General features: G+C 39.5%; 1 protein-coding gene across 3 annotated transcripts in view; it reads right to left on the reverse strand.

The window, feature by feature from the left end:
• Spt5 (Transcription elongation factor subunit Spt5) overlaps positions 1-27,304 on the reverse strand; it is a 110,775-nt gene that overhangs the window by 5,002 nt on the left and 78,469 nt on the right. For all 3 annotated transcript variants that reach the window (XM_083133169.1, XM_083133170.1, XM_083133168.1), the window contains 3 exons: positions 14,695-14,820; positions 14,012-14,176; positions 7,054-7,169 (listed from right to left, as the gene is read on the reverse strand). In XM_083133169.1, the coding sequence (XP_082989295.1) occupies positions 7,054-7,169; positions 14,012-14,176; positions 14,695-14,820 (407 nt within the window). The remainder of the gene's footprint in view (positions 1-7,053; positions 7,170-14,011; positions 14,177-14,694; positions 14,821-27,304) is intronic.

The raw sequence follows: 27,304 nt of genomic DNA on the forward strand, positions 1-27,304 counted from the left end.
GTGTTTTGTTGTCTGAGTGACTTCTCCCCTTTATCTATCAGTAAACAGGAGGGGGGGGGGGTCCGTTGCTAATTGTTTCGGCCACGATGTTCTTGCTCGTGTGCGCACACGTGCTCCTTTGGCATCTAAAAAAAAAGCAAACAGTTCTGAAAACCTTCTTTAAAACGAACAAAAACCGCATGACAAGTAAAAGAAAAGTGACCCCCCTTCTTTCTCCTACAACAGTTCATTATCCGCCACTGGTGTGCATGGTAATGTGATTTTTTCACACTGCTGATAAAAGTTCGGTCTTCGACAACTGCATTATTTTTAAAATGCGGATGATTTCCCTTCTGCCACCTGCTGCTCTAACTTCCAGCCTGTCTCATTGTGTTTACGCTGCAGCTGGCGCCAGTGTTTAGTCTAGCGTTAAAAAAAAATAAAAAAAAAATAGGAATACGAGAGGAAAAGTTTTGGCGGAGCGAGTGTTTGACCTCCAGAATACTCCTGAAACCTTCAATAAATAAATTGTCAATTAATCTGAAAATACACAAGTTTCGTAAAACTTGTTTTTAGTTCATTTTATGCTGATGAGCTAAGCGGGGGACTAAATATACAGTTTAAAGTGGGATCCAAACCAGAGTGATTATCAAGTGCGGCACTGTTTAATGTGTCCTAGGATACACATTGGGTGCAAACATTGCAAGTTGTGTGTATTCCGAGTGGATTACAATGCAAGTTGAGGAAGAGTTTAGACTGCTCCCTGAAAAAGGGGAGGGGGGTGAATATGAAGTTAACTTAAGCAAAGAATACGTGACTTTTTTTACGATGTGTTTTAGACAGCCGAACCAGAACAAAATTTACAGGCTCGATTTGTTTTGTTTTGTGCCAGGGAAAGGTTGTGTTCTCTCCCAAGAGAATCTTCTCTTACCAGTTAATCCTGTAACGGACAATGTTCTAGTGAACGCACATAAAATCCAATATTCATTCTGTCCGATTATCTCCCGTATCTTGCTCGTGCCAGTGTGACTACCGTTAAGATTCTTCCGAGTTTCACTTCTTGCAATAAACGAGATTGTTTTCTTTTCCGTAGGTCTCCGTGCAAACGGGTTTCTTATGAATAAAATTGTAAGAATTTCGTGGAAGAGCAACAACTTTGCACAATTAAAAGAAAATACCGTTTTTTATAAGACTTTTTGCCACAACATGCACCCCGTGCATAACAGGTTGTATAACTAGGCAGGATAAATGGTGTTAACCGACTCCTTGTAATCTTTGTGTCCGCGTTAAGCTCCGTGATCTCATTTTGTGTAACATTTTTTACACTTTCTTTAAAACGTACAATATTATTATATAGTACATATTAAGCTTATTTTCTGAGCTACCACCAAGTATAAAACATCCTTTGTGGGGGTAATTTATACTCTACTTTATTTACACCTGAAAACGGGCACCATCTTGAAAAGTTTGGATAACTCGAAGTCGACATTTTTTGGTCCCTTGAACTTCGTATTAACGAGGTTTTCCTGTACATCAAAAGATTACTCACATTAATTTTCTCTTTTCCGTACATCAATGGATTCTAGATATTTGTAGTGATCTTACACAAAACCATATATTTTAGTTTTTCTAATTAAAATTATGTCCTTTTGCAACACGTGAGTACAGAAGTTTAAAAAAGCACATGTCAATGTATAAAATACCACATTTTACCTCGAATGGCATAGTCACCATTTAGTCTGTCGAAAAATATAAATATCAAGCTGCATAATAATATTTCAGATTCATGAAGTAATAAGTTAGCATGCGTGGAATTTATGCTAAAGATAAATCAAGTTTTCTTGAGACATCCAACAGGGCCTATGAAATACAAACTTCTTAAAAAGTAGCAAGATATTTAACTGAAATAGTAATGCACTCACATACATATTTATAAAGGTACAAGTAGCATTGGGGCATGATTCATTTGCATTTATACAGTAGTTATTCAGGGTCTGACAAAAAAATACACATTAATATTATGAATATAATGAATGCAAGAACAGAACAGTTTTGTCACATTTGCATCAAAGTACTGCTAATTTTCACTCTATGTACATTGTATTTATTTATTATATTCATGGAGGTACGAGCATATCATTGTACTGAGTAGAATGCAAAATAGTTTTGGCAAAACAATATGAATTAAACGTATATTAATGCGGGACTTGGACAATGTGTTGTCCACTTTCAAAAATACTTCGTTACCTTCACATCATATTGAAAATACATGGGGAAAGTAATCGCCTTGAAAGTCCTGACACTATAAAGCTTGGGTCAAACATCATTGTCTACTCAATAGCTTTAACATTGAATTTTAGTAAACCATAGATGGCAGTGTGAGTCAAGACAAAAATCTGCTACTACTTTTTCAACTATTATTGTGGGAGCACAGACGTAACATCAGTGTCAACAGTTCACACACATTTGATAAATGGTAAAACTTAAGACAATGTCTTCCCTGCGTAGTTATGTTTCAAATAATTTTTGGGTGAAAACAGACGACAGTGATTACTCCTGGAGCCTTCCCGGGAAGGACGAGCATTGCACTAACGAAGTCCACGCTCTCAATTACTTAGGGTGAGAGCTCAAAAAACTCTTCGCCTAAAGTGGTTCCGGCCAAAGAATGGTCTTGGAAATTCCATTTTTGTCCTTTCTGTCGAAAGCCAGGGAGGGTCACATGAACCGCTGAACCAATCGGCTTTGTAAAGTTGCCGTGGTGAGAGGAAATTCTCGTAGTATTCTGTGTTGCCGAATTTTCAATTTCAGTCTTTTGTAAACACATGACACCCACAATAAGATCAAGCACGGCAAAGCCTAATGGTTGCCGCAGCGCAGCAAGTGAATGGGTATCCGATTCCCTGCCTTTTCCTGAAATGCGAGCGATGGGGGCAACCCACTGGAAGAGCTGTCGTGCACGACTGGACAAATATCAGGCATGTAGCAACTAGTAGTAACACCGCTTTCCCCCCTTGAACTGGAGGCGGAAAGTCTAGGTTTCCTCAAGTTCATTCATTGGCCGGGCGGATTTTATGTACGGATAGACTTGCTCAATTACACTACGTTCCTGTGTTTTCTTATATGCAAATGATAAATATTTGTACCTGAGTTCTTAGCAGTTATCATATTTTTATTACAGTTTTGTAAAAACCAAAAATCAATTCTTTTATAGTTTTCTTTAAAGTTCGGTAGAAATTTTCGATTACATTGTTGATTCGAATTTTACTGTGAAGAAATTGGAATTCAAGGAATATACACAAGAGTGCTCATCGAATTGCGACCACTCCTCGAAACAACAAGGAACGGCCCAGCAGCTGCTCTGATCAAATGACCACCACCGACTGGAAGTATCGTGGTGAATGTATAGACACAATGCTACATGTTAGTCGAACAGCACACGCTAAAATGGGAGGTGGTCAGGATTTAACGTCATTCCAAAAGAGTATGATTGTGGGTGCCTGAGCATCAGGTGTGTCAATAACCCAGACAGCGACACTGGTCAGATGTAGTGAATGTGTACAGAGAGTGGCAAGAAAACGAGGCAACGACCACCAACAGGCAGAATTGTAGAAGGTGACACAGCAGGGAGAGTGTCGAGTCAAACGGCTCATGACAGCTGAACGCACCATCAGTGTCCTGAAATTACAGGACCAATACAACAGTGGATGCACAACACCCATATCCCACGCAACTTGCGGCGTACACTGGCACGCATGAAGTTCCACAGCAGACAACCCACTCGTCACGCACTCCTCACGAAGCATCACTGCTGACTTTGTCTCGCTTGGACCCACGAGCATGCTGATTGGACCGTCGATGATTGGAAAAGGGTGTGTTGGTCCAATGAATCATGGCTTTTGCTACACCACTGTTCAGTAGCGGCGATTGGGTTCCAAAACTATGGGAGGAGCAAAGACAGTATATTTCCCTTTGTAGATAAGGTTTCGCATAGTGCAGGGGCAAAAGTGGGGGAAGGGCAACTGCCCCTCCTTGCCCCCCTAATCGCCGCCACTGCACTGTGACTGGTGTGTGCGTATGTGGCACCAACAGCACGAGGATTTGGACCCTTCCTGCATGGTGAGTGCTGCACAGGCAGGTGGGAGTGGCTGTATGGTGTGGGGTTGCTTCTGTTGGCATGGACTGGGACCATTGGTGTGTATGGACCGCCGTGTGACATCCGTTGTGTATCGGAGGTGTTAGGGGACCACTTACACCCCACAATGTAACACTTCTACCCACACGGGGACGACATTTTCCAAGACTACAATGCACGGTGCCACCGAGACTATACTGTACTTGTTTGGCTGGATGAACATTCCACAGAGATGCAGCATATGAATTGGTCCCCTAACCCCCCTGATCTTAATCCCATAGAGCATTTGTGGGATGTTGTAGAACGAGCTCTTCGAACCATGCATCCTGCACCAACGTCAGTTGGCTTGTTATGGGATGCCATCAGGAATATATGATGTCAGATCCCCGTGGAGACATATCAGCACTGTGGTATCTATGCCACGTTGTGTCCAGGCCGTCCGCAGAGCCAAAGGTGGACCAACAAAGTATTAGGTAGGTGGTCGCAATTCAGTGAGCAGTCAGTGTATTTTAGCATGCGTATATCGTGCCATCTGTTGAGAGTTTTTAAAATGATTTTTTTTAAATTTAAGGTTATCAACAATGCAGTTCACTATAATAAGTACACATACAGGCTATTATCATATGTACTTCAGCTGTTTCCTCTTCCCTTGGGTAGTATTCAGAAGTCCTTAATGGGGAAATATACGCTGTGAAGACATTTTAATTAAACCTTCGTGGATTGGATGAACTCGAAAAACCAAAATAAACAAGCCTACTTTCAAGGCAAGAGGATGCACCAGAATAGTTGGTTCTCTGACGGAAGGCCGTACGGTGCAAGCAGTCTTGCGTCCCTCTCCAACTTAAAATAAAAAGAGGACCCCACAGACGGTAGAGACTTTGACGCAGTTGTGGGGCTTCTCACTAACCTCTACCTGCACTCAAGCAATGATCTCTGGAGCCAGGAAGAGAGAAACTGCCTCGAATCCTTTGGAAATGTTGAAAAGTGAGTGTGAAAGGATTTTTTCCTCAAGGATAGTAAGAGAATTGGAGAAGTATGCTTTCAAATTTTATATGAGCTATTAGGAAGTGTCTCGGTGGGGTTAGCAGGTTGGGTCCCATTAGCACCTATAATAATTCATTGTGAGCAATGTTCAACGAAATGCAATATAGTAGACATTTGCTGATATGGCCCTTTCTCTGTCGGCAGGATTAAGTTTCTTTTGAAAAGCGGACTCATCCTTCTTCCGAAGAGGGGACCCATTGACTGGCATCACGTGTGGCATGGAAGAAATCAAGCTGCGGAGGAGAAGAGTTATTCGTAGACAGTTAGTGCTGTGAAAGCACACTGGCCACATGCAAAAGATTTCATAGTTCCAAAAAATAAACTGCAACAAAAACAATGTAACAAAAAATCACAAGACTGCAATGACGTGAGCTGACAATGGTTGGTTTCATTAACGCTGATCACGTGTGCCCCTGGGGTAACCGTGGCTGGCTCATGAAAGGATGAAGCATAAATTTCATACCTTATTTTTCCATTTCACACACTCCCCAATCCAACTGATCTGCCTCTCTCCTCACTTTTCTTCCCTTGTGATTACACCATTTGCAAATACCACTGCTTTTGCATTTTTTCCCTCGCCTCCTTCCTCGGAGCATATTTAATAAAATCCCCACTTCTTCAGTTATTGTGCAACTCTGTTTAACCACGAAAAGTGCCAGCAAACGGAAAAAGTTGTAGCGGTTGGAAGGAGTTCAACAGCTTCACATTTCTCATACTGTGTCAATTTTTCCACGAGGATGAAAATTTAATGAGCAAAATATGAACGTAAAGATGTTTGATTTTCTGAGCAAAACAAGCCTCTCTTTCAAGTTCATCAATTTTGCCAAAAATTTCCTAATTGTCCACACATTTTTTAACAACTTTCTGGACTGTTTGTAATGTAAAGATGAGGGAACGGAATTACGTGTACCAAAAAAGTGTTAGATATGTGAATACATATTTAGTAATTTTAACCAAAATATGGACTTACAATTGTGATCCGGCTCATCTATGTAATGCATAAGGCTTTACTTGTTGATACTTCACAGTTCTAACTTATACATGTGACTCCATTTCCACAAAAAGTGGAGTTACGCCACTTCTGGGTGGCCACTCTAGGACCATGATAAAATTCAAGTATAATTCTCGGTTTTCAAGGCGAACTTTCCAAAAATTCAAGGCTATAAGCAGATGTTTTCTCTATTTCAACCTTATGCATTACCACCTCTCACCACCCATACACATCCAAAAAATTAAAATTTAATTTAAGGCGTAGAGTTTACATTTGCCATTTCACATACTCAAGACTCGAAATACATTTACTAACACAAGTCACAAATGTTACAGGATACATTATAATCTACGAAAAATTGTTAATTGTATAAGTATTTCAAACTCAAATTTACCTAATCAACTTCAAGATATCTTATCTTGCAATAATTTACCGTCTGTCACATAGATTGTTCCGCAAAAGAACACTAACAAAGTAAATGGATTGAGAGAATTCTGTTTTATTTTCAATGCAGCTCCGTGTTCTTTCCTCAATAAAAAAAGCTAAACTGTGAAAAACATGCCTCAGGATTTCATAAATATGCATAAATTGAATGGGATTTGGATTAATAAAAATTGCACTTTCATTCTACGAAGAAATATTCACACATAATTCCTGGAATTCCTGGCAAGTAGCCACCCCAGTTAGATTTTGTTTTACCTTTTTACTATCTGGAAAAGAATTGCTCAAACATCTGTTGATCATTACTATCAATACTTTTTATAATACTAGTTATCAATTTGGGAGAGGCACCTGCCCCCATGCCCTTCATGCTAAATCTACCAACGATGACAACCTGCACTCAATGTCAGATCAAGGGTCACAGAAAGCATGAGCTAACTCTACACAAAAGCCTCCCTATACTCACAGATATCCCATTGATAACTCCAGTCTGTCCAATAAGACCTGGGTCATCATGTGTGTCTCTTATCCGAACCTCAATGTCAGTTGTATGCCATTCCTGGATGGGAGCTTGGTCTATGCCTGCAAAACAGATTCCTTACTTAAGAAACAAAATCAATAGGAAACCACCACAATATGAAATGCAGCATTCCACTCCTGATAATTTATTTATCAATGTCATGCCAAAATTGAGGGAAAATGTAGTTTCTTTCGAACATTTGTAATAGGTTGAACCGATTTCAGTACGAAATGATGCCATAATAATAATAATTGGTGGCACAACAGCCCTTGATGGCCAGGGCCTACATACCAATTGCGGGTCCCTTGCTCACACATGACTCGGAAGAGGTGGGCGATCATTTGTCCCGCACGTTCCAAAATATGTATATTTTGATGTTTGAATTGTTGTTTTAAATCCACTTTATGCATAGATAGGTTAATAGGGACTGAACCTACGGTTTTAAGTAGGATCCAAAGCACTGTACCGTATCGTACCCAAAGTATTGGGTAAGAAGTATAAAGTCTTAGCATAGCATGAAGCAGAGAAAGAAATGCGGAATATGCAATTAGGCAAACATTAGGTGATTGACTTGGGAGACGAGGAGGCTTGGAGTGTTGGAATTGACAGGGAGTGAGATCAGTTGGCGAGAATACGAGAGAGAGTAAGGACGGCAGATTGTGAGAGAGAAGCGAAGTGGAGAACGATTAGGACAATGGTGTGTGATGAGATTGATGTCTGACAGGGAGGTCAGGCAAGTGACATTTGAGAGGACAAGTGTGGGAATAATCTTCATTTAATTGTAAGGCAAGTAATATCCTTTCTAAACCAATCCATATTGGTTCAGTCATGGAGAGTACAAAAACCCAAATCTAACTTAAGTTAATTTCTATCGCCATTCCTTTAAAGGTAACCTCTCGCATTTATCACATTTAGGCCAAGCGAGTGATAACCATCTGAAAGATGAATGAGGAATAGCTACATCACCCAATACAATCTAAAGGTTCTTGGTTTGATCCCAAACGTAGAAGTAACATTGTGTTACGTGATGTAGCTACGTTACGGTACAATGTGCCTCCTCTGGGTATCGAACCTGGGACCATGGGAGTTTTGATGTTACAATGGTTTCACGTGGTTGGATCACTTGATGCATGGGCCAAAAAGTAAAAAAAAAAGGTAAAGTGCTCCCCTGTGCATAGCACCACGCCATGAAGGCGTATAGGGGGTGTGGGGGTAACGCCCCACACTTTCTTGATCCGGTCGTGAGTGAGGGTGATGTGATCAGCATCACGCCCCTGACCGCCTTTACCCCCCAGGGTTTCCCCCAGGTACCCATGTTATTCGACGCTGGGTGGGCGCCGGTGGGGCCAAAAAGTACAATTTGTTATTTATTGCATGCAGCTTTTTAGCTAATTATGACAATGAGGATGAGATTAGTTGAAATTGATGACTACGCTTCGGATAGTTATGCCATTTTGCACATAGCATATGCAAATGCATATTTTCAGTGTCATCAGGATATATTGCATATTTAACGATTTTTTATTACAAATGCCTAATCTGATGTTTCTGTCTGAAAATTTGTAGTTTCCTTTCCTTTGCAGCAATTCAGAAACATGATTCAGTATGGGTTCGCAAAGAATTCTGGCTACAAGCTCCTAAAGGACATTTGCTCTATTCATCAAGGGAAACAAAATGTGGATGGTATTCCAAGTGAACTGCACATTTCCGATTTGTTGAAATTACAACATGCGCCTATTGTTTCTTGTGATGTGGAGAGAAACAGGCATAAGTTTACTTTTGAGCATCTGAAACCATACGTAGTTATTAAGTGCAATAGTAACATTTCATGCTGAGTAGAATGAGAGACAGCTGGTGAAATTCCACCTTCTGCTAATCATGACGTTCAGTGAAGTCAGAGACAGTTAGTGAACTTATGATAAAGATACATATACAAAAACCATATGTACGAGGGGTGTCCCATAAGTATTGAGCCTGATACGATTCCCATAGTTCAACCTAAAAATAATTTGGGGATTTGAAATAGCAATTCTTTGTAAGTGTACATGCAAAACGGTGTACAGTTTGAACCATCCTATTCATCTTTGCAGGAGCTAGAAGTGTGCTAAGTGCATAACGTCAGAAAAATTAAGAGAGAAGAGATACGAGCAATGATCAATTATCTGTTGAAAAAGAGGTTGAGTCCCAAGGAAATCCATGAGGATATGGTGACAGCATTAGGATAGGATGCTCCATCCTCTGCCACAGTGAAGAGATGGGTAGCCGAATTTAAGCGGAAGAAAGTGAGTGTGGAAGATGGCCCTTGCCCAGGCAGGCCAATGGAGATGGTGGCACAAGAAAATGTAGAGGAAGTGTACAAGATTATTCTTGCAGACAGACGTGTGACTATGCGATACATTGCAGAGGAACTGAAGATGTCCAAATCAACAGTGAAGCGCATTGTGGATGACCAGCTGCGGATGGAAAAGGTTTCTTCGCGTTGGGTTCCAAAACTTCTGACAAGTGAACAAAAGTTGACAAGACCCATGATCTCAGAACAAAATCTTGAGCTGTTCCAGGCTGATCCAGACAGATTTGTTGAACGACTTGTGACTGTTGATTAAACTTGGGCTCATCACTATGTACCGGAGCCAAAACAGGCATCAAAACAGTGGAAACACCCCGGCTCCCCCACCCCAAAGAAGGCAAAGTCCGGGCTCTCTGCTGAGAAAGCGACAGTCTTCTGGGACTCTTAAGGATGTTTTGTTGGTCGATCATCTCCGAAAGGGAAACACCATGACAGGAAAGCATTATGCTTCCCTGGTAACGCAATTACGGGGTGTTTTGAGACTAAGCGACGGGGAAAGCTCTCTAAAGGGGTGATTCTCCATCAGTACAATGCACGGGTTCACACATCGCTTGTTGCGATGGCAACCATCCGTGATTGTGGGTTCAAATTGTTGTAACATCCCCCTTATTCACCTGATCTTGCTCCATCAGACTTTCATCTCTTCCCTAACTAAAAAAAGCGGTGGTGTGCATTATCAGTGTGATGATGACGTCATCAATGCTGTGGGTGACTATTTTGCAAGCCATGAGGAAAGCTTTTATGAGACTGGGATAAAAGCACTGCAGAAGCGTTGGCAAAAGTGTGTGGACCTGCAGGAAGACTACATAAAAAAATTGGTTGCTATTGTAGTCCCATCCTGTTCCCTTCTATGTTAGGCTTGGTACTTATGGGACACCCCTCCTAAAATATGGTCATTTGTCAATAAGGTAAGCCAAACAAAATTTTTACTTATGTAAATAGTGGAATTAATAAATAGTTACAAGCTATGTCTAAATTTTCTGAGTTTGATGTAAAGTTTATAAATTTTAAATGAATATTTTGATCATTTAAAGAGCATATTTCCAGCATTTTAAGAGCATATTTAAAGGATTTTTAGGGCATAACTATATGAAGCCTATTGATGACTTTCAAAAAGCTCAGACCAAGACTCAAGCTGGCAACTCAGTGGTCAGACTGAAAGTCGAACCATTTAAAATGGATCAAATACTACAATCATTTTTCTGAGAAGTGAAGTAAAATTACCCGAAACTCAGTTCGGAATTTTGTGAGTGTGACCTAACTAGCATACCGGGTAGGACCGTTTAAATTGCTGGCGGTCAAGTTCCAGGTCCTTTAATTAAACTAAATTAGTAACCAGCATGTAAATGTAATTGTACATTTTTTAAACAAAAGAAAATACAAACTTTGTAAAAGGCAGAAAAGCTGGTTGTATAAGCATCATTGTATTTTTTTTTTTTAACTGACAGAAAATATAAATGCCGTAGTAACAACACGAAGGCTGTTGTATGAATATATAAGCTACACTGTAGCAAATACAGTTCTTAGCATTGAAGTTGCGCCTCTTTTGGTTATGGTGCAGTGAGTTAGTGTTGAGAATGAGTGAAGAAAAGGTGCACTTGAGCATGGAACAGCACATTTTAATCAATTTCCTCACCAAACCAGGCTGTAAACACCCGAGAACACTGAACGTGATTACGAAGACATTTGGTAGAACAAATGAATAACTGTGTGCGCGTTGGTTGCCATACAGAACATCAATGAAGGTAGTGTGAGTAGCATTTTCCTGAAGGGTATCTGCAAGCTTCCGGAGAGCTGACTGGCTCAAGTGTATTTACAACCAAAGATTATTTATAAAATTAGCTACTTTGGTTTGAATAAAGAAATTACAGGTATGGATTTATTTACGCATTATAATTCATATTTGCGCAAGCCTTGTACATTCCAGTTCACATAAAGTGGTATACATTTGAACTGTTCAACTCAATTAAATGTGCCACTTTATGTGAACAGGAGTGCACATACACCACAACCCTGACTTTTCATTCTCCTGCATAGTTCTCTTTATTTGTTCAAGTCCCAATCAGCAAAACATTAGAATTAACCAGATTGCACATATTGTTGTACAGGAAAACCTCGTTAATACGAAGTTCAAGGGACCAAAAAATGTCAACTTCGTATTAAACGACTTCGAGTTATCCAAACTTTTCAAGATGGTGCCTGTTTTCAGGTGTAAATAAAGAAGAGTATAAATTAGCCCCACAAAGGATATTTTATACTTGGTGGTAGCTCAGAAAATAAGCTTTATATGTACTATATAATAATATTGTACGTTTTAAAGGAAGTGTAAAAAATGTTACACAAAATGAGAACACGGAGCTTAACGCGGACACAAAGATTACAAGGAGTCGGTTAACACCATTTATCCTGCCTAGTTATACAACCGGTTATGCACGGGATGCATGTTGTGGCAAAAAGTCTTATAAAAAACGGTATTTTCTTTTAATTGTGCAAAGTTGTTGCTCTTCCACGAAATTCTTACAATTTTAGTTCATAAGAAACCCGTTTGCACGGAGACCTACGGAAAAGAAAACAATAGAAAACAATATCGTTTATTGCAAGAAGTGAATCTTGACAGTAGTCACACGATATCACGCGAGCAAGAGACGGGAGATAATCGAACAGAATGAATATTATATTTTATGTACTAGAACATTGTCCGTTGCAGGATTAACTGGTAAGAGAAGATTCTCTTGGGAGAGAACACAACCTTTCCCTGGCACAAAACAAAACAAAAAAATCGGGCCTGTAAATTTCATTCTGTTTCGGCTGTCTAAAACACATCGTAAAAAAAAGTCACGTATTCTTTGCTTCAGTTAACTTCATATTCGCCCCCCTCCCCTTTTTCAGGGAGCAGTCCAAACTCTTCCTCAACTTGCATTGTAATCCACTCTGAAAAAGTAAACCCACAACTTGCGATGTTTGCACCCAATGTGTATCCTAGGACACATTAAACAGTGCCGCACTCGATAATCACTCTGGTTTGGATCCCACTTTAAACTATATTTAGTCCCGCTTAGTTCAGCAGTATAAAATGAACTAAAAACAAGTTTTACGAAACTTGCGTATTTTCAGATTAATCGACAATTTATTGTAGGTTTCAGGAGTATTCTGGAGGTCAAACACTCGCTCCGCCAAAACTTTTCCTCTCGTATTCCTACATTGAGCATTGCGTTTTTTTTTTTTTAACAGCAGCACGCTAATGGTTCTGAAGAAAAGCGGGGATTATATGGCTTTGCGAGATTCAAAACAATGAAGCTTATTCCTTCCCACTGGATGAGTCACTGCAGTTATCAGCAAGCCAGAGGTTTCCACACGCTAGACTAAACACTGGCGCCAGCTGCAGCGTAAACACAATGAGACAGGCTGGAAGTTAGAGCAGCAGGTGGCAGAAGGGAAATCATCGGCATTTTAAAGATAAAAGTTCCGTCTTCGACAACTGCGTTATCAGCAGTGTGAAAAATCACACTACCATGCACACCAGTGGCGGATAATGAGCTGTTGTAGGAGAAGGTTTTAAAGAAGGTTTTCAGTACTGTTTGCTTTTTTGTAGACGCCAAAGGAGCCGGTGTGCGCACACGAGGAGCAAGAATATCGTGGCTGAAACAATTAGCAACGGACCCCCCCCCGTTAGCTGATAGATAAAGGGGAGAAGTCACTCGGACAACAAAATACTGTTTTGGCAAATTTTATGACCGGCACAGTTGGGAAACGTATGAAGCAGGAAACTGGAGTTGCAACATACGTAAGATCGATGTCAACTTTTGCGGGAAACCTAGATGTCAACGCATTACGCGGGTTGACGATCTTTAGTTGGCCTATGCGGCTTTGATTATCTGTAACAGTTTCCCTTTCTTTATGAAATTCTACAGGGCACAAAGAACACGCTTTTAATGAAAGTGGTTACCGGAAGTTGTCTTCTACCAGGCCAAAAGTTGCTCGCTCACGGGAAATTGCTGTATCTCTAGCTCAGAGCTAGACAGATTGGTGAGACTTCCAGGCGCCACGCGTCTTGTATTTTGGAACATTCCTGCGATCTTATCTCGCTTTTCTCATCTGTCACTGGTGAATATTTCCAAGGTGGCGCATTCAGCGGGGAAAGAGCTTGACCTCCCATGCGGGCATTTCGGGCTGCTTCCCTCGAGTTGTCAGCAGCTCTTAGGACAAGGAAACATGTCAAGGTCAAGTTAAAATAACGTCCAAGCTCTTTCCACATTCGATCTTCTATTTCTATTTGAATTTCTATTTCTATCTTCTATTGTCTATTTCGAATTAAGCGAAACTAGTTTTGCGGAAGGGTCTTGTAAACAACTTCGTATTAAAAATTATCCGTATTTCGATTTATCCGTACTGAAATACATTATAAATCCTATCTTATCGGCTGGGGAATGGGAAGAACTTCGGATTAAAGGGTACTTCGTATTAACCAATATCGTATTAACGAGGTTTTCCTGTATTTCTGTAGCCATACGGCCCAAGAAAATCTAATTTCTTGTGTTGACTTTGCCCTGTACTCACCTGAGCCCGGAGTTTGAGGATTATAGGGTGAAGGAGTTCCACCAGGCGTCATTGGGCTGTAGCCAATAGGAGAAGGAGTTCCGTAAGCATTGCTTGGGGAAGGGCTCGGCTGGTAGCCACTTCCGGGGCTAGGAGTCGTTACATAAGCTGTCGGACTTGGTGTACCTGTAACAAAAATTAAGAATCAATATTTCGGAGAACAAAACATGAAATTAATAAGAACTTTTAATTATATTCTCCTCTCAAAAGCCAGGTATTTTATTTGTATTTTATTTATGATTATAGTACGTTACGTGACATTTGTAGATATTTTACTTAATATTGCAACAAAACTGTCTCACACTTGGGACAGTTACAAGGTGAATTTAATTCGAAATCGTATTAATAGTTTGTGTATCGTTAGCAGACTTTTATGTATAAACTGCTAAATGATAAATTGTAATGCTAATACAGTATAACTGTGCTTTGGAAGAAAGTTGAAATAAACAAGATCATGTTCAATGACTATTTTAGTGCCTATAAATATGCACCCAAGTAATTAGCCAGATTATGCTAATAACCATGCTCAATATTATTATGACTGTTTACAACAAGGTGTCAAATGGTTTTGGAATATAAATAGAATATGAAACAATTTCTTAAATATAATAAACAATCCTGTACATATGTGAAACATAGCTGACCTTGATAACCAGTAGGTGAAGGTGTCGACTGGTATGGTGAATAGGAATGATCTGATCCATACATTGTCCCAGGGGTCTGAGGAGTGTATGGTCCCTGGGGAGTTTCTGGCTGGTAGCCCGGAGTACCTACAAAAAAAGTAAACAACATTATGTCTAATATACATAATACGAAGGCCACAAGACAGAGAAAGGAGAGAAGACAGCGTGGTCAACCAATTCTATTACATCATGTCTCACCAATTACTTTTTAAACCACAATCAATGTGACTGGTAAATGCTCTCGATTATATCTGAAGTTCTGATCGACACATCATATAACTGCCTGATATGAAAGAGCATACAATCAGAATTCAAATAAATGTGTAGTACAGTAGGGAGCTACGGTTACATGCTGAAAAGGTATCACTGTCTTACATTTACTAAGAAATATAATTTTTGTACTGAAACAGTCATGACTAATTTTATGTAAAATATATTGTTATAACAAAGAAAAAAAAGTTAAAACAACATCAAACTACAATTACCATTTTTGTAGTTGTTACAAAATAAAATACCAAGAATGACATCATATTATACACTGAACAATCTTAAAGAGTTGACCTTTGTATATAAACCTTGAAGCAATCAATGCAAATGTAGACAATTTCAATAAATTTAATTATAAATCTGAATGTTTCTTGTCTTGCTTCTTTGGAAGAACACATACCGTATTTACGCGTTGTGACGATTTTCTTACGCGAACTTGAAAATTCAAGTACAATGCTAAAATACGCGTCGAATATCGTCACAATTCTCCTCATGCTTCCGGTACGCTTCGCGTCTGTGTTTTCTCTTCTATTTATTTGTTCGACCGCTAGAGGTCACCAGCGACGTTCCTCCGCTTCTCTAACACTTTCTACAGGAAAACCAGTTCCGTTTCAGCTTGCGGGTCGCGAGGAAATTCTTGGAGTGGACTCGTGGAAAAAGGAGAGAGATAGCGACTCGCAGAACTCAGTTCTTCTCTCCTTCCGTGCCATGATTTGTAGCGAGGCACAATTAAGTTCTTCGAACAATACGGGGAAATGACGCTCTGATTTTTGCATACTGGTAGTTCGTCGGCAAAGGAGCTGGGAATTTTGCAAGGCGAGTTTCGGTAATTACGGCGATAAAAAATTGGAGGGTAGTCAACGACGGACCATTTTGACCGGACTTAACCTTCTTTGATGTGTTTGGTGGAGACAAGAACCACGAAGGAAGGAAGGAATTTGTTGCCATGAAGGAAGTGACGAGGAAATAGAGGACGATACCATTCCGGGAGAGATTGATGGCCGATTTGGATGACGTACTTTCCATTGTTCTAGATCCCGAGGAATTGCCCTGTTAATCCGACGGAGTCATTGGTTCGGTGAACTGAGGTATGTACATTACGATCCATTTGATAAGTGAACAGTGAACGTGTGTTTTCGGACTAGAATGTTATTTTTTTCTTCTCACCGTTCTTCTTTTTTCTCCGTCTCCCATTTTTGCGTCGTTGCACGATAAATTGGTTTCAAGAGTTTAATGAGTAACGTCCGAACGACGCATCGCCCGTAATAGAACTAGTTGATTAGTGATGGATGATTTTCACGCGGCCAAGCTATGATTGACACATCAGAAAATACTACACAAGAAAAGGGAACGAACGATTTTTGATCACGCAACCCCTCCCCCCCTCCTTTTTTTTGCAAAATAAAGAAATAAAAAAAGAGAGAGACAAATTTTGTATAACGCGTCAGAAAGTACCAAGAGCACCAACGTAATCAATTTCTTAATTGGGTGGTTTTTTTCTATTGGACAAAGAAAGGATATAAATGGAAGGGTTGACCGAAAAATAATGTAACTGAAAATTGACCTTGCATATTTTTACTCAATTGGTTTGAATTGCGTAATTGTACTGTTATTTGGAATGTTTAATTCATCTATTCGCCATGTTCTTGGTCTGTAAACCAAATTGTTGACGAACTTGAGTTTATTGTAGTTGTGACTTGAAGGGAACAATTGTTATAAATTATTCATGTATGTGTTGCTCTTGAAGGATGCCTACCATTTGACGTTGTTGGGTTTGGCATAATAAATGTGGACTAATGTCACAAGGAATTGAATACAGTGTATGTAATTATCCCTCGTGAATAAGACTAGAGTGTTAATTCAATTTTGATTCAACGAGACGGTAATTGTGTTCGGACGGACGATGGCATCGATTGTAAATTGATAAAAGAGTTCGTTTTACCTTCTGTGTCTAGTCGAGTTGGTTCTCATTTTGAGACTGAGGCGACGGTTCAAAAAAAAAAAACTGTCATTAACCTCCACAATCCCTGACTTTGGTGACTGATTGGTTGTTCCACCCTTCTTTTTTTTTTTCTATAAAAATCGTGCTAGTACAAAAAATCCACGGACCTCACGCTATCCCTTTTAATAACAAAATCTTGACTATTTATTAAGCACGCAACCATCACGTTACAAAGTTTTTGGTAGCAGATCTGGTTCTGCATACATACGTTTCTCCGTTTTACGTGTTAAAAGTAAGAATAGTTTGGATTCACCCCCCTTTTTTTTAACAAATTTTTTCCCCCCCACCCCCCCCCATCTAGAAATTTTTTCTCCCTTTTCCCTTTTCCAGGACTTCGGGTCTTGTCATATTTGAGAGTGCTAGTTAGTTTCACAAAACGTCTGCAGTTGATTATATATATCTATATATTTTTCAATTATTTATATTTCCTTATGTTGCAGTCCCGTATTGGTACCACGTATGTGATAGTACCCGTTACCTTTTTGTTTTGTTTATTTGCTCTTTTGAATTTGAAAAAAACTTCTCGAGAGGTTTTCATAATGTCAACCCCTCTACAGGGTCATTTGTACGGCTCGTCGACCTTCCCCTTTCCGCCTGTGAATATACAACCTTCCCCCTTTCAGCAGACCCCGCACCTTCATACACCCAGAGAACTTTTCTTACCCCCCGACTACTCACATGTTACAAACCACATTAGATATTCCGCAGCAATAGAACTTTTACAAGTTTTACCGCATACTGATGGTTCAGACCCAGACCAATTGTTTCATTTTTTATTAACTATATATAAAACCCTCAAACTTAATCTTTTGGATTTAGAATCCTTATTGTTAATGGCATTTTCATCCACTATGGGACAACTTCGGGAGGTTTGGTACAATGCTCTTATTGAGAAATTTCCATGGCCAACGTTCATACGAGTTATTTGGTATCGTTTGGTTCCCTTTTCCAAATTGCAGATATTACTGAACAAATATCTAACGCGTCCTCAGAAAACCGATGAATTCCTTTCCAGCTATTTGCATGAAATTCTCGACGCCTTTCATATATTACCCATTGATTGGTCCGAATCAAGTCTTTTAGAATCGGTCTTCCTGAATTTACAGGATGCCACCCGTTTACTTCTAATGGGTTTTAATCGGCCCACTTCTATAGTCAATTTTATAAATTTATCTAGAGAAATATGGCCCATGGAATTACGTCGCGTAGAGCAACAGGCGGAAGAATGCACCTCACACTCGGGTGCTCCACCACCAACCCCGTTACTTGTCCCTGTAGAACACCCACTACCGACTAGATCTGCATTTCCTTCCTCTACCCCCCCTTTGGCAACCTTTGCTACGTCAGACGATCTTCCTTCCAATGCGGATCCACAGACTAGTGTTCATTTATCGAATTCCTTGTTTTCACATTTGGGTACTCAACAAGTTTCGGTACCAGCGGTTACCACCTTAACGCATATTGAACACCCTTTGACTATTATTGAGACAGCGGTGCCGATTATCAATGCCACCTTGAATTCGATACCGAGTCGTATTCTTCTCGATTCGGGAAGTTCCGTATCCTTGATTGCAAGGGGATTTTTGGCCAGCTTACGCCCCAGACCCACCGTCCGTAAAGACACTATTCGTACGTTACAAACGGTCAATAGTCAGGCCATACGCCTGGACACAAGTGTTGTATTGACTTTGAAGCTCCAGGGTTTGTCTTGGAAATGGAATTTTTGGATCTCAGAAAATTTACCCTTCCCTGTTATCCTTGGTTCCGATTTTTTTTCCCATACTAAGGGTACTATTTCCTTTGAACATTTACTTGTTTCTTTTCCCTATTCCTCTGATCCCATTCCTTTTGCCTCGACCGTACCTCCTACAACGCTACAACAGGCACGGTCTCCGGAAGTCGACGGCCCTCCTCATTTGATTGAGGTTCCCTCTAACATAATAAGTTTATTACATGAATATGATGATGTGGTTACAGAACGTGTTGGCAGTTGTACACTGGAACCAGTGTCTATTCCTTTAATCACTAATGTCCCCTTTCGTTCAAAGCCCTTTCAGTTAAATCCTACACAAACGGCCATTCTACGTCAACAAATCCAGGAATTGATGGATCAGAACATCATAGAGGCATGCGCCTCTCCTTACGCATCCCCTTGTTTCCTTGTTGACAAAAAGGATGGTGGACATCGCCTGGTATGTAGTTATAAGCATCTAAATAGACTCATCGCCTATGACAACTTTCCCCAAAGCCGTATTGATTTGATATTTCAACATTTACAATCGGCTCGGGTATTTTCTTGCTTGGACCTCTGTCAAAGTTTCCATCAGATACGGTTAGATGAGCCTAGTAAAGACTTAACGGCGTTCGTCACCTCTTTCGGTCAATACCGGTATACCAGGGTTCCCTTTGGTATCAATCTGGGTACTCAACTTTTGACACGTGCCTTAGATAAAATTTTGGGTCCATTTAAATTTAAATTCCTCGTCACATATGCCGATGATGTCTTGATCTTTAGTCCGGATGAGGAAACTCACTTGCAACATCTTCAATTGGTTCTTCAGGCTTTCCGAGAAGCTGGGTTAACCGTCAATCCCACTAAGTCCAAATGGATGCAAAGGGAAGTCAAATACTTGGGATACATTTTACGTGAGGGACAGCTTGTCTTAGACCCCGACCGCATTTCGGCGATTCAGGATATACCTCCCCCTAGGAACCTTAAAGCTGTTCAGCGTGTTCTGGGATTATTGGGGTACTATTCCCGCTTCATTCCATCATATTCGGAGTTGACTTCTTTTCTTACAGATAAAAAGAAAAAGGGCATAGCCTTCGTATGGTCAGAGAGTGACCAACAACAATTTGATCACCTTAAGCAGGTTTTTCTTGAACATACGGTTTTAGCTTTACCGGACTTTTCCAAGGAATTTGTCCTCCAATGTGACGCTTCGGGATTGGCATTGGGGGCTACTCTTAATCAACGTATGCCTGATGGGTCTTTACGCCCTATTGCGTTTGCTTCCCGTAAGCGGACCGATATAGAACGTCGACAATCCATATACGAGGCCGAATGTTGCGCGATCGTTTATGGATTCAAAAAGTTCGAGACCTACTTAACAGAGAAGCATTTTACACTTCAGACCGATAATCAGGCTCTTTCCTGGCTTTTACGACACCCTGAGCAATATGGCAAATTTGGGCGATGGTTGCTGTACCTGTCGCGATTTTCATATTCTGTCGAGCATATCGCCTCTCGACTTAATCCTGTTGCCGATTGTTTGTCACGAATGTACTCACCTGAGGAATTCCAGATTTCTCCCTTCCCTGTTACCTCTCTTGCCTGCGCGGCTCCTAAATTCCAAATTATCCCCTTTAGTAAATCCGATATTCTTGACCTTCAACAAAAAGATGCAAATTTACAACCAATAGTAGAACAATTACGTGCAGGACAAAAATATAAACATTACGCCCTGTATCATGACTTACTTGTTTGGCAACCCCCACGCACCAAAGCTTCCTTGGTTGTTGTACCCCACACTCTTCAACATCTGATTTGTCGCTATTATCACGATACGCCTATGGGAGGTTCCCATTTGGGTATTCAAAAGTGTACTAAGAAAATAATGTCAGTCTTTTGGTGGTCATCCTGTGTTCAAGATATTAAAGCATATGTCAAGTCTTGTGATACTTGCCAAAAGGCCAAATTGGCCATACGAAAGCCTCCGGGGTTCTTGTCATCTGAAATCATAAAACATCCTTGGCGACGCTTATATATAGATCTTGTTGGTCCTCTTGTGCGTTCGTCAAAGGGTCATTCGTATATTCTAGTAGTGGTGGATGCCTTTTCAAAATGGGTTTCTCTTTATCCTCTTCGAGGACCCACATCAAATCAGATAGTGGAAAAGCTTCGATCTTTATTCCTTGTGTTTGGGGCTCCTTGCGAACTGGTGTCAGATAATGCTTCATATTTTCGATCCCGTCACTTTAATTCTTTTTTGTTTGAATCTCGGGTGAAACATATTTATACTAGCTCATATTACCCTAACCCTTCATTGGCAGAAAGATTTATTCGCAATCTCAAGGCATCCTTGATAGCGTACCATTCAGATGACCATACAAAATGGGACGTCCATTTACATGCTATTTCCTTTGCGTTTAATACCGCAGTACAGGAGAGCATTCAAACTACTCCTTCACAAATAATGTTCGGACGAGACATTGATGGCCCCATGAATTTTTTTTGGGAATTCACATCTGATTCCGACTTGGTCGGCCCTCCTTCGGCCGATCGTGCAAAATGCTGGGCTCAAGCCTTTCATCACCTACAAAAGGCGTGGGCTACACGGCGGGATCGTTATGACCCTAAAAGGCAGCCTTCTTTATTTAAAGTAGGAGATATGGTTCTATATAAAACCTACCCTCAGAGTAAGGCCTTCCAGAACATTACCGCCAAACTCCAACAACGATGGGCTGGTCCTGCCAAAGTGTTTAAGCTCTTAGGTCCAGTAACGGCTCTCTTAGTCGATCCCGAAACTGAGGTTTTTCTTCGCAAAGTTCATATATCACATCTTAAACCTTATTATGTTCGGGATGATCCTCCTCCTGATATTGACTTGTCCGATACACAACTAGCTTCTGTCTTGCATCCTATGGAAGGAAGGAATTTCAATCGCCCCTTGCGTCAATCTCAATCTTTATATTGCAATTTTTGCCACCGAAGTGGACATTCCACGTTTCACTGCCGCCGTCGTCCCTCTCAGCATGATTACAATTCTCGTAATCCGACTGTTCCAAGGTAATTGAGGCATTACCCTCACATGTATGGTAGGGTAGTAAAGTGTTTATGTATTTTGAAATGTTAAGGTTTTCTTTTTAGGAATTTGTACTATTTATATCCTTGCTTATTTACCTGTGTTTATGTATTGTTTTGAATTCTTACTGGGGTATCCTATAAATATTTATTTACGGAAAGTTCATCAAAGCAAGGCATATTATGTTCTTACTCAAGTGCCAATATTCAATTCATTTTCTAAAATTAGATATTAATCTTTATACCTGCTTCACAGTACATGTACATTTTGGGGGAAATTGTTATAAAAATCTGTAATTGGTGCTCTTATTCCTCGTTGTATTCCCTTCCTCCCTTTGGTTCCTCTCCTCTTTCCTATCCTTTTGTTTATTCTTCTATTTCCTTCTTCTAATGTATTTCCTTTTTTTTTCTTTTCATGATTTTCGAGGAATCTCATAATTATATACCATCTTGGATTAAGTGGAATTGAGGCATCTTATGGACGACAACCTCTCTGTGCAATAATATATATTTCCTCATCTACGTCGCAATTGTTGTCATACTCGACCTTTTTTCAGAACACCTCCCCCCCCAATTAAGTGCTACGTATCAGGTTTCTACCCTTATGCTGTTGCATACAATTTTGGTGCCCAATTACAGACTTTATCGGCACTTATTGTAATTGTGTTGTAATAAGCTGATATTATGTATGATCATTTCTTAAATTGTTAAAATTTTTATACGATTTGTTCGCTCTCATCTTAGATTGCAATCGATCTTTCACCTCCATTTACATCATCTTTATTATATTTATTGAAAGTATTTATTTAGTGTATTTCAATTGTTGTAAATTATTAATTTATATGTAGTCAATTGCCTTTCCAGAAAGTACCAATTTATTAGATAATAATAATTCTATTAGGCAGTCATTTGTTGGTAATCACAATTTTGTGTTTTGACTTATTTATTGTCAATTTTAAAGGTTTTTTGTTCAAGGTCATTAATGGGTTATTTCATATTTATATATATGCTTAAATGGTTACGGGTTACTTCAAAATGGTGCTCTTGGGTTACTATTTGTGCCACGTAATAATTGTGACGGGTGGTGTGCCCTCTTGGCGTACTCTTTTTTTTGCCAGGCAGGGGAGTTTGTGACGATTTTCTTACGCGAACTTGAAAATTCAAGTACAATGCTAAAATACGCGTCGAATATCGTCACAATTCTCCTCATGCTTCCGGTACGCTTCGCGTCTGTGTTTTCTCTTCTATTTATTTGTTCGACCGCTAGAGGTCACCAGCGACGTTCCTCCGCTTCTCTAACACTTTCTACAGGAAAACCAGTTCCGTTTCAGCTTGCGGGTCGCGAGGAAATTCTTGGAGTGGACTCGTGGAAAAAGGAGAGAGATAGCGACTCGCAGAACTCAGTTCTTCTCTCCTTCCGTGCCATGATTTGTAGCGAGGCACAATTAAGTTCTTCGAACAATACGGGGAAATGACGCTCTGATTTTTGCATACTGGTAGTTCGTCGGCAAAGGAGCTGGGAATTTTGCAAGGCGAGTTTCGGTAATTACGGCGATAAAAAATTGGAGGGTAGTCAACGACGGACCATTTTGACCGGACTTAACCTTCTTTGATGTGTTTGGTGGAGACAAGAACCACGAAGGAAGGAAGGAATTTGTTGCCATGAAGGAAGTGACGAGGAAATAGAGGACGATACCATTCCGGGAGAGATTGATGGCCGATTTGGATGACGTACTTTCCATTGTTCTAGATCCCGAGGAATTGCCCTGTTAATCCGACGGAGTCATTGGTTCGGTGAACTGAGGTATGTACATTACGATCCATTTGATAAGTGAACAGTGAACGTGTGTTTTCGGACTAGAATGTTATTTTTTTCTTCTCACCGTTCTTCTTTTTTCTCCGTCTCCCATTTTTGCGTCGTTGCACGATAAATTGGTTTCAAGAGTTTAATGAGTAACGTCCGAACGACGCATCGCCCGTAATAGAACTAGTTGATTAGTGATGGATGATTTTCACGCGGCCAAGCTATGATTGACACATCAGAAAATACTACACAAGAAAAGGGAACGAACGATTTTTGATCACGCAACCCCTCCCCCCCTCCTTTTTTTTGCAAAATAAAGAAATAAAAAAAGAGAGAGACAAATTTTGTATAACGCGTCAGAAAGTACCAAGAGCACCAACGTAATCAATTTCTTAATTGGGTGGTTTTTTTCTATTGGACAAAGAAAGGATATAAATGGAAGGGTTGACCGAAAAATAATGTAACTGAAAATTGACCTTGCATATTTTTACTCAATTGGTTTGAATTGCGTAATTGTACTGTTATTTGGAATGTTTAATTCATCTATTCGCCATGTTCTTGGTCTGTAAACCAAATTGTTGACGAACTTGAGTTTATTGTAGTTGTGACTTGAAGGGAACAATTGTTATAAATTATTCATGTATGTGTTGCTCTTGAAGGATGCCTACCATTTGACGTTGTTGGGTTTGGCATAATAAATGTGGACTAATGTCACAAGGAATTGAATACAGTGTATGTAATTATCCCTCGTGAATAAGACTAGAGTGTTAATTCAATTTTGATTCAACGAGACGGTAATTGTGTTCGGACGGACGATGGCATCGATTGTAAATTGATAAAAGAGTTCGTTTTACCTTCTGTGTCTAGTCGAGTTGGTTCTCATTTTGAGACTGAGGCGACGGTTCAAAAAAAAAAAACTGTCATTAACCTCCACAATCCCTGACTTTGGTGACTGATTGGTTGTTCCACCCTTCTTTTTTTTTTCTATAAAAATCGTGCTAGTACAAAAAATCCACGGACCTCACGCTATCCCTTTTAATAACAAAATCTTGACTATTTATTAAGCACGCAACCATCACGTTACAGCGTGTATAGCGGTGTGTGTATAATGTGCACTCTGGTTTTGGATGGGTAAAAGTGACAAAAAATTATATCTCGTATATAATGCGCAGTACAATCCAGTTTCAAGAAATGGCTTTCTTAGTTGTAGGTTGTAAATCTGTTGCTATGCTGATCAAGAGTGAATGACATCATACCCATTCAATTGCTCATTCCTTCTTTTTCAAAATATATACTTTTTCTTTCTGTGACTAATGTAACATTTATACGAGGCACATTCAGGACCTTCCAAATAGCAGTTAGCAGCACAAGATTTCTTCCATTAAGGAATTTACACATTCCATGTATGTCATATTATTTGGCCAATAATACATTTTAATTTTTATTATCTTTTTCCTTACATTTTCTTTCATCCAAAGTACCATAAAAATCGTAACGTTTCTTCATTTTTTGATGCACTTATTTCAACCGCATTTCACATTAGTGTCGTTATCTTGTATGGAATACTGTTTCCATATTCAGAAACTGCAGGATTCAAGCTTTACAACGATATATAACATGATAGGGTTCCGTAAACATGAAACATCAATGCAAGTGTCCCAAAATCATGGAATGACCTGTATGGTTTCATGTTGGGTGTCTGAATTATTCCGTGCATAATACGCACGACAGTTTTTGGGGGCAAAAATTTTGGAAAAAAGTGTGCATTATACATGAGTAAATATGGTATGTTTGAAGAAATTGTTTTTTGATATTATACGTAAAAAAATAAGTTATAAATAGGAATTTAAAGTATTGTACAATTTGATAATTTTGTCCTACTATACAAATTTTCTAAATTAAACATTATATTTATTAAAACTTGGTCAAATAGTAATTTCATTTAAAATCTGGTCAAATAGTAATTTCACACACATTTAATTGCATTATATGAATAAATTTGGAGTAATCATCTGACCAAAACTACTATTATTATTGCACAAATGTGGAACACTGAACTTAGCCTACTATTTCAAATATAAATATGACAATATATTAACTTTACTGTCATATACAGGTGAACAATATTTGGAGTAATGCACATCCACATTTAGTAGTTGGCAACCTGCAACAATATTTTATGTAGCATAGTACCAATGCCCTTTTTTGTCAAATAAAACATACTGAAATCATTCATGCGACACTTACAGGCATGTTACCTATGCGATATAATCACAGACCAGATTTATATGTAAATATACATATCTTCATATGATGCTAAAAGCAATGTTATTTTGTATTATCTTTGCAAAATGTGCAACAAAAACTTTAAGAATTATGTTTTTATTTTCCATAGTTTTACATGTATTAGCTTTCAGAATATATTTATGTTGCTTTTACATAATTTCCATATTTTCAAAACATTTTCAGACACATTTTTCATATTCATGTTATTACTACTTTTTTCTTTTTCTGTTCATCTGTATTCTGTTTATTGTACTGTCTATTTTAAATCTTGACAATAGACAATGTATCTGTTGTTGTCAACACACTTGTCAACAACAGAATGCAAGCTCAAGTTTTGCAGTGAAATTCATTGCATATTTTAAACATATTCCCATTACTTCAAGCGCTACAGTCAATATAAATTTGTCTTTAGGCTCAACAGGAGATTCACATTTGGTAATCAACTGATTGGGTCACAAAAAGGAAATTTCATTTTGTATTTGAATTTCGCATTGCAGTTAATGCCACGTAACGTAATGCATTTTATTTAGCTATGTAAGCCTCTTGTTTAATAAAAATTGCCATTATCACCACTGTATGTCAAAATTTGATTCCATATTTTGATTAAAATAATTAAATATATACACTGTATTGCCAATAGTGACTGGACACCCTTGAACTGTAAAAGAGAATTGCTCGTATGTTATCAATACAGGTCACGAGCAACTACAATGGCACATGAAGGACAGTGTAGATGGGTACACTGCTGCCAGCAGTCAAAATTAGCAAATGACGTGAGCTGAATGGTCTGGCATACAGAACATCAGTGAAGGTAGTATGAGTAACTTTTATCAACACCCACTGATTCGTGCATTCCATCCATGAGATTTTGGACAGGTTCCAGATACAATACACAACAGTCAGTGATGTAGTGGTGAAATGGAAACTTGAGGGTGTGATAAAACCAAAACCACGACCCAGGAAGCTAAAAATATTGACCGATAGGCATCAGCGAGTGCTCTGACAGGAGGTGAAGTCAAACCGGCAGGCTTCATTGGACACTGTGGCTACAGCCTTTAGAATGGCATCAGGAAGTGACGCCAGTACTCGTACCATCCGGTGAGTGGCGGTGGCATTGGGATTCCATAGAAGAGCTGCAGCACATAAGCCAATAATTACTACCTAAAACGTGGCAAAGAACGTAGGCCGGTGGTCCCTAGAACAATGTAAAATTATTCTGTGGACTGACAAGATGGACGTCGTGAATGCCCGGAGAGCGGTTGTTACTGGAGTGCATTGTCCCACCATGAATTTCAGCTGCAGTGGTATGAGGCTGTTTTTTGTGGTATGGTGTTGGCATCTGGTATTGATGTCAGGAACCCTGAAAACCGACGACTTTGCGCAATATTAGACAACTCTGTGCTCCCCA

This window comes from Lepisma saccharinum, chromosome 12, assembly GCF_977018435.1.
Source record: "Lepisma saccharinum chromosome 12, izLepSacc3.1, whole genome shotgun sequence".
In the NCBI taxonomy this organism is placed as follows: Eukaryota; Metazoa; Arthropoda; class Insecta; order Zygentoma; family Lepismatidae; genus Lepisma; species Lepisma saccharinum.